The sequence below is a fragment of the Camellia sinensis genome, chromosome 9 (genome assembly GCF_055761805.1).
Source record: "Camellia sinensis isolate YWXY chromosome 9, ASM5576180v1, whole genome shotgun sequence".
Classification (NCBI taxonomy): domain Eukaryota; kingdom Viridiplantae; phylum Streptophyta; class Magnoliopsida; order Ericales; family Theaceae; genus Camellia; species Camellia sinensis.
This window is the reverse complement of record NC_138969.1, coordinates 158,843,282-158,852,230: the sequence shown is the minus strand read 5'-3', so window position 1 is coordinate 158,852,230 and position 8,949 is coordinate 158,843,282. Positions and strand designations below refer to the sequence as shown.

General features: G+C 38.8%; 1 protein-coding gene across 1 annotated transcript; it reads left to right on the top strand.

The window, feature by feature from the left end:
* Positions 1-1,521: 1,521 nt before the first annotated feature.
* Positions 1,522-3,743, top strand: LOC145799214 (uncharacterized). The gene is made up of 2 exons (XM_082888749.1): positions 1,522-2,414; positions 2,540-3,743. Exons 1-2 carry the CDS (start codon positions 1,593-1,595, stop codon positions 3,590-3,592), a joined length of 1,875 nt encoding a protein of 624 aa, XP_082744875.1. The 5' UTR covers positions 1,522-1,592; the 3' UTR covers positions 3,593-3,743.
* The last annotated feature ends 5,206 nt before the right edge of the window (positions 3,744-8,949 follow it).

Sequence of the window (8,949 nt, the reverse complement as noted above, 5' to 3'; positions counted from 1 at the left end):
ATTTTTTTTAAATATTTTTTGACCTTAAATTTTAAATTCTAAATCTTAATATAAAATTTTTTTTAAAAAAATAAGAATTAAACTCTAAACCTTAAAATAAAAAGTAAATTTTAAAAATAACACCCTAAATTCTAAATTCTAAACCTTAAAATAAAAATAAATAAATTTTAAGAATTAAAGCCTAAACCATAAAATAAAAAAATAAATTGAATAAATTTTAAGAATTAAACCCTAAACTCTAACCCTAAAATTAAAAAAAATTAAAAATTAAACCCTAAACCTTAAACCTTAAATCCTAAAATAAAAAAATAAATTTAATAAAATTTAATAATTAAACCCTAAAACCTATACCTTAAAATAAAAATAAAAAATAAATTTTAAGAATTAAACCCTAAACCTTAAACTCTAAACCCTAAAACAAATAAATAAATAAATTTTAATAATTAAACCCTAAAATAAAAAATAAATAAATTTTAAGAATTAAACCCTAAATCCTAAACTAAAAAATAAATAAATTTTAAGAATTAAACCCTAAATCCTAAAATAAATATTAAAAAAATGTAATTTATCACGCCAAAAAACATAATGAGAACATTAAAAATAAAAAAATAAAAAAAGAGGCTGAAATTGTGCCGTTTTAGGCACAGCAGGGAACACAACAGTGGGGGTCACAGCAGCGACCCCGCTTCTGGTCAAAAATGGGTAAAATTTACAAAATTATAGAGTTATTTAGTATGATTGATATAAGTGTATTTAGATAAATGTATTTATTTGAGTAATATCATTTATCACATTATTTCTTTAATTTTTTGTATATTTTTTTATAAAAAATTAAAATATATATCATTCTAAATAATTTTTAAAAAAATGATAATTTGTGATTGGTGAGAATCACTTTTATGTGCTAAGAAGAAATCAATGTTTGGCTTTAATTTTTTGAAAATTGAATTTTTTTTTATTTTTCATATTTTTTTATTTATAGTGAATATTTTAAAATTTGAAGTAATCTTTTTACTTTTTTAGATATACATTATTTAGATGTATTTAAAATGTAAAATATTTGGAAAAAAATATTTTAAAAAATTAATAAATACACAAAAATATAAAAATATACTGAATTTTGATATTTTTTTATATTTAGTAAATTTTTTTAAAAAAATCATAAATATTATACTTTTTAAGTATTTGTGTTAAATATATCTAAAAATTAAAACAAATACTTAAAATATTAAAAAAATCAATAAAAATAATTTTTTTTATTTTTTGAAATATGAATTCCGAATTTACAAACTAAACAAACTATATAATTTTTCCTCAATTCCCTCTTTTAAGAGACGAGTTATTATTTGCTAATGCGACAATAGTCAAGTGATAGTCCAAGTCACCCAATAAATTTTCATATGTTTTGTTGAGCATTTGGAAACGTGAGAAAAAATAAACGGGAGTTATATTTTAAGTATCATAATTATTCTGTCCAAAATCTTATTATTCTTTCCAAAATCTTAAGTATCGGTGGAAATTTCGAACCACCAAATTGTTTGGAAGTGTACATTCAGAAAGAGGTTGTACAGAATCTTCCGAATGTAACACAGATGGAATCGCATCCGTTCACTACATTGCTGACACATGGGGTTGACACGACAGCATTTCAGTCTCCTATGTATGAATCAAATGAATGTTATGCAGCTGGCTACACACAACAGACATTTCATGGCCATGGTGGAGAATCAAGTTCACATGGTGGATACGAGACTGAATTTCACAATAACACCCAAGATGTGCCCACCTATAGCCATCATACGACTCCAGTTGAAGTTGCTGGTAATATGGCTGAAACGGTTAATTTTGTGCAGTTTGCTGATAGTGACATGTACGGTCCTGATGTCGCCCTAGACAATGATGAGAATGAAATGTGTGATGAAGAAAATTTATTGGGCGGATCAGATGATGATGATGATGAAGAAGATGATGTCGACGCTCCCGTTGATATTCAGAATGCCCCCATTCCACCTAGACCTGAAATCCCTTTCTTTGAAAACATTCACATGGGTGGTGATTTTGACATTAGTAACCGCGATGTCGTTCCCCGTAACCGAATCTGGAATGCTGAAAATCCAGAGTTGGACAAAGGGATGGTTTTCGTTGATAAGAAGCAACTCGTACATGCTGTCAAATTGTACCATGCAACAAATAATCGAGAGTACAAAGTCGTAACCTCCAAGCGAGACGTTTGGGTGTGTGCTTGCAAGCACGACTGTAGATGGTGGTTGCGTGCATCTCTTAGTAAGAGACATGGGCTTTTTGAAATAAAGCAGTATAGGGGTCCTCACCATTGTTTATACCCACGAACGAATAGGGACCACACAAATATTAGCTCCAGTTACATTGCTTCTCATCTTTTGGGACAAGTTGCGGTGAGTATACAAAATAAATGTTTACATTTATATACACATTGTTCATTTAAAGTGTTCACACCAAAATTGTGTCTTTAAAGTGTTCACACCAAAATAATCTGACTCATAGGTATTGTTGTATGCAGAACGAACCTGATATGCCCATTAAGAATGTCATCGAAGACATAAAAAAATCCATGAACTATACTATACATTACAAGAAGGCGTGGCATGCAAGGGCAAAGGCAATTCGAATGGTATTCGGAGATTGGGATGAATCATATATGATGTTGCCTAAATTCATGTATGCATTACAAACATCTAATCCTGGTACCATCGTGCAATGGAAGCATAGATATACCGGAAATACAACCATTATGCCCGTTTTCCACTTTGTTTTTTGGTCTTTCAAACCCGTCATCGATGGATTCAGACATTGTAGGCCTGTTATAACCATAGATGGTACATTCTTATACGGGAAATACACTGGTGTGTTGCTTGTAGCAACGATTGTCACCGCCAATGGCAAACTACTACCGCTTGCATTTGCTGTTGTCGACAAGGAGAGTTTGGAGTCTTGGTCGTTCTTCATTTCAAATATCAAGGAACATATTGTCATGGACCGACAGGGAGTGACTTTGATATCCGATCGAGCTGAGAGTATTTTAGCTGCTGTGAGGCGGCATTGGTTGAATCCCTCGCTCCAATTTGTTGGATATCATCGGCACTGCCTTCGACATGTTTGTAGTAACTTTAACACTACGTTCAGAAATAAGGAGCTGAAACAACTTCTATGGAAAGCAGGAAGTGCTCATCAACGACGAAAGTGTAATGGTTACTTACAACAAATACAGGCTATTGACCAAGAAGCCATCACTTGGGTTTACAAGATGAATCCTGAGGAGTGGGCCCTTTCGTATGACGGTGGGCATCGCTGGGGGGTATTGACTAGCAATGATGCAGAGTGCTTCAATAGCGTCTTGAAAGGTGCAAGGAACTTACCTATCTCAGCTATGGTAGAATTTACATTTCGGCGGCTTGTAAAATATTTTGACGAGATGGGAGCCCAAGCTGAACTAGATGTACGAAATGAGTTCCAATACCCTAGACAAATGCAAAAAACTATTGAGGATGGCATCGCAAGGGCAAATACTTTCAAGTTGATATCATATGACAGGTTAGTTTGTAATATAAATTAAATTATTGTTATTATGTTGTCAATTTAACTACACCTAAAAACATGAACTTCATTAGTTTCTACTATAATTTTTTTATAGGCCACGCCGCGTGTTTGAGGTGCAAACATCTTTTCGCCATGGACGAGGTCGCAATACACAAATTGTGCGGATGAATCAACCCACGTGCAGTTGTGGGAAATATGAGATACGACACTATCCATGTTCTCATATGCTTGCTGTAATGTCTGAATGCGGTGACAATCCATTCGAGTACGTTGATCCAGTATATAGGCTTCCTGTATACATTAGAGTTTGGGAAACTAAATTCAATCCAATACCGCATCAAGATTATTGGGCTGATCCGCAGTGGACTTTAATGCCTAATGTACTGCGTCTGCGACAAGTGAAACGGGGTCGTGCATCTATGTCTCGTATTCCGAATGAGATGGACATATCAGATAGGCGTTTGACCGCTCGTTGCAGTGAGTGCCAGCAGACAGGTCATGACAGGCGAACATGTCCGGCGCGACTTGGTCGATGAAGACTATGTAATACTTACATATTGTAATAGATCTTTTTGTAATTCTTTATTTGTAATAGATCATTTTATTTTCTTTTGTAATTCATTATTTGTAAACGGGGCCATACATGTAATAGAACATTTTTTATTTGTAATATATCATTTCTGTTGTTTAATTCTTTATATATTGTAATTGTTTTATTTGCTTGACGAAATTTACAACTATCATAGTTTTTATTCTCTACTTCATTGAAAATGTTTATTACAGAATTTTGTGAATTACATGTACGTAATTTACAAATTTTTTATTTTATTGCAAAACAAAAATTACAAAATCAATAATGAAGTTGTCGAATATGCCATAAATGTAACGAATTTTGTCAAATATGTCAAAATCAATAATGACACCATGTCAAATATGCCAAAATCAATAATGAAGTTTTGAAAAAAAAAAATTGATCATTCCATTTTGTTTGTAAATATTGACATACAAAAACTATCCACATGTTATTGGTCATTATTAAGCTTATGTAACTGATATCGTAAAATGACTTTGTAAAAGATTTTTATATTAGTCTGAAGCATAGATAACGATAGGTTATGTTGAATTGTTTATCATATTTAATGGGCACATAATATGCAAACTTTTGATTTTAGTTAATGGCACACAAATTTATACTTTTAAAATAATCGACCACATTTATTTTTCAAGTCGTCATGTACATAATAATTTCAGCTTAATTGATATAGTTTAATTACATGCTCACCAATACAGTTTGTCAAAATGTATTTGTTTTTCAACTGTACAGGCTTCATGGCACATCTACCTGATGAGGTCCCCCTTTTTAGTCATCCACATCGGGCTGACAGTATATGGGAGGACCCGGTATGCAATAACGTTTGTTGGACTTTACGCGTACAATGAAAATACACTGCATTTTGTTTTTCATTTCCTTGATAATGCTATAATTTAAAATACTCATTCTGTTATGCAGGACCAGTCACGCACCGTGGTGGCATGCCGACGGGGAGATTCCGGCCTGTGGGATCGTCCATTGCACCATAGAGTCTTGCAGTGTCTACTACGCGCGGGATTCTATGGTGTATATCGTATAGGCCATATCAGACTGGACCACCCACTCATTACTGCTCTCGTCGAGAGATGGCGCACAGAGACTCATACATTTCATTTCCCGACCGGTGAGGCCACCGTCACATTGCAGGACGTATCTGTCCTATACGGTCTACGGATTGATGGGCGAGCAGTTACTGGACTTGACCCATCATTGACGACGGAGCAGTGGATAGCGCTATGTGCTGAGCTATTGGGAGTAGCACCTACACCTGCAGACTTACAGGCAGGTAGAGTGAGGGTGAGGTGGCTGTCGGAGCATTTTCAGGGCGATTTTCCAGATGATGCTGCAGATGAGTTAGTACAGCAGCATGCGCGAACATATATTTTGTGGCTTATTGGGGGGGTACTTCTCCCTGATAAGTCACAGAACCTGCTCAAGCTGATGTATTTGCCACTGTTGAGAGACATTGACGTCATCGGCCAGTACAGCTGGGGCGCCGCGGCTTTGGCATGCTTGTATAGGATGTTATGTCGAGCCACTCAGGTGGGTGTGACTCAGATCGGAGGACCCCTTGTCTTGCTACAGGTTAGTAAGAATTTTATTACATGTCAATTCATATTGTATGGCATATATCAGTATTGTAATTGCGTTCAAACTATTGCAGATTTGGGCGTGGGAGAGATTGATTCGCATTGCCCCGGCTAGGCGGCAAGTAGTTGCTCCTGGTGAGGTTCCCATCGGGCAGGGAGACATGCAGATGCCGGCCGGACCTCGAGGTAGCCGATGGAGGGTTGACATGAGCCACGAGGTCGTATCGACCCACGTAGTGGTCGTGTATAGAGACCAGCTTGACCGGATGATAGACGGCGAGGTATCAAATTTATATACCTAAATTTTAATTGTCATATGGACTGTATACGTTTATGACCGATTTTTAATAGACTTGTCGTTATTGTAGTTTATCTGGCAGCCTTATGCTGATGTCCTGCACACGCTCCCAGACTACTGCCGCCTAGGTGAGGATATATGGATGGCGAGAGTACCACTCATTTGTTATGACGTGGTTGAGTGGCATCTCCCTGATCGTGTCCTCCGACAGTTTGGTCGGGTCCAGCCCGTGCCGGATCGATGTGACACCGAGTGGCGGTTGCATGCGACGGATAGACGTGGCCGAGGCAGCACTGACTGGAGTCAGCATCATATGCGATACATACAGTTGTGGGATGCCCGTCGCGACACTATTGTACAGGCTGACTGGAGCGATGGGGTCCTCCCCTCTCCCGACCCTTACATGTTGTGGTATCGGCGACATACACACCTACTTGTCGGTAATCCGAGCCACCTGTCCGAGGACGGATATCAGGGAGTTGGGCCTTCTCTCGAGTCATTGGTGAGTAGCGTACTATATCTCCGATAATTGTTAATATCATAATTGATTATTTTCAGTCAACTATAGCCTAATATATCTATTTTTTTGATAGGTGGTTCGAGCTGGGAGGTCATATCACTTGGCTGAGGATGCTATTTTCAGACGTGATGGACAGCTTGGTCTGCAGGCCCTTGTAGAGATCAGAGAGTTATTGTACGAGGGGATCCAGCATGCCCATCGGGTAGATCGTCTGCATTTTGGGGACTACGGTGTACACACTGCAGCAGCTGCTCCAGACACATCAGTCCCGTCCACGTCAGTGTCTTCCAGTTCAGCGCCAGCCACAGCAGGTCCTTCGACTTCAGGCACCCCACCACATGATACCCCATACATTTCTCCATATTCCCCACACGTACATCTTACCCAGCATGCTGACCCTGACCCTGATTGGTCACCGCCCCGCTTCATACATGATGTTATTACCCCACCCACCCAGTTACATCCTACTTTTCTGGGGAGTACTTCGACCGCCCCCCCGTTCATGCATGATGTTGCTACCCCACCCACCCAGTTATCACCTGCTTTTATGGGGACTACTTCGACCGCGCCCAGGAGTACACATGATGCAGTTCTCACTGACATCTCACACATTGATGATGAGGGCCATATTGAGCCCCCCCCCAGAGCGCGAGGGAGAGGTTATGGTCGTGGGGGACGTCGCGGCCGAGGTCGGGGTGCGGGCAGAGGCAGAGGTCGTGGTCGAGCTGCAGATCGTGATACAGTTGCACCAGACGAGGGAGTGGGAGTTTCACAGCTCACAGCAGTATATGATCTACAGGCACAGGCAGGATCAGGGGCATCAGATACAGGAGAGGGGGGGTCACACTCACACTCACAGGCTCCGCAGGCAGTCAGTGGAGGGCAGCATGCAGGGGAGAGAGTGCCAGATATTCAGAGAGTCTACCGTAGGAGACCGAGGAGGGAGATCCACGGTCGGGGTTGTGGGACTGGGGGCAGGTTAGGGCATTAGCGGTTGCGATATGGACTATATAGGTTTTTTTATTTTTTTCTTTTTTGTTTGTATGTGTCAAACTTGTACAGCTGATGTAAGTGTCATACTTATTTATTCGCAATTATCATTTCACAATTTTTTATTCTTATTTATATTGATGAATCACACAAATCTGTTTCACATCTCTACCCCTCTCTCATTATCCGTAATTTAGGAGAACATAAATTACAAACGCGTTTGGTTTGAACAAAATGTGTAAAGAAGCTATAAAAAAAATGTTCGTTGAAGGCTAAAAATAATTGAAATATCTCGTTTTATTGATAAGTCATGGATAAGCATTACAAATTGCATGCATTACAGAAATGCCCTGGGCGTTCATCCAAACAATTTCATTCATTATCATCATCATCTGACATCTCAATATCAGATTCATACATAACATCCATGCTCCAGGCGTAGTACTGGTGTGCATCATCCATTAACCCATCTTCGGCACGCTCATTTGCGGTCTTCATTAGTTCAGACCTCTGCAAACGTTGTGTCATGCGATTAACCTCGTCGCGGATACGATGCAATGCCCTTTGCAACAACTGTGGAGTGTCAGTTGGCATACGCATGGCTAACCGGCGAGGAAATTTAAGATTAACTTCACGGCATAGCTCAACGAGAACGTTTGCTCGAGTTTTGCGAAATTCCCACTCAGCTCTCATGGTATTGACGGTGGCACGTGAGTAACGCAAATTTGGATTTAATGGGTATTGAAATTCATCTCCATCTGCAACCCAATAGCGACCCATTGCTGAATATAGATCAACCACCGTATATGTCATGATCATATCGGTAGAAATAGCTGTAAAACTTTTGTTGTGGTATGCTACGATATTTATACCATATACACACATGGTACCTGTGTGTATGCAATTTCCTGTTCGATCACATGCATGCCACTGACCTTATCCAGTGGATACGGCTGTCAGGACTCGACTTTGTGCAGTCATGAACGAATCAACGGCCTGTAGCATCGGCTATTGTGCCGAAGATGCAGCGATGCCTGTGACTTTGTGCATAATTGCAATGGGCACAGTACGTAGGAGGCATGTGACTTTGTGCAGTGATGCAATGCTGCATGTCACTTTATGCAGTGATGCAGTAATGCATGTGACTTTCTTACTTTGCCATGCTTGTATACGTTGTGACTTGTTTCTTGACATTACGTGATGCATGTGACTTCTGCAGTGCAACTTACATGCTTTGTTTTTTCCGCACATTTCAGAATTCATCTAAGTCACATTATTATGACTGTGAAAAGAAGCAGAAATGCTATTATGTTGGTAAAAAAATATGATGGACGATTGTGTAATGACAATAAAAATCGGATGACTGTGAAGTTCTTTAACTGAA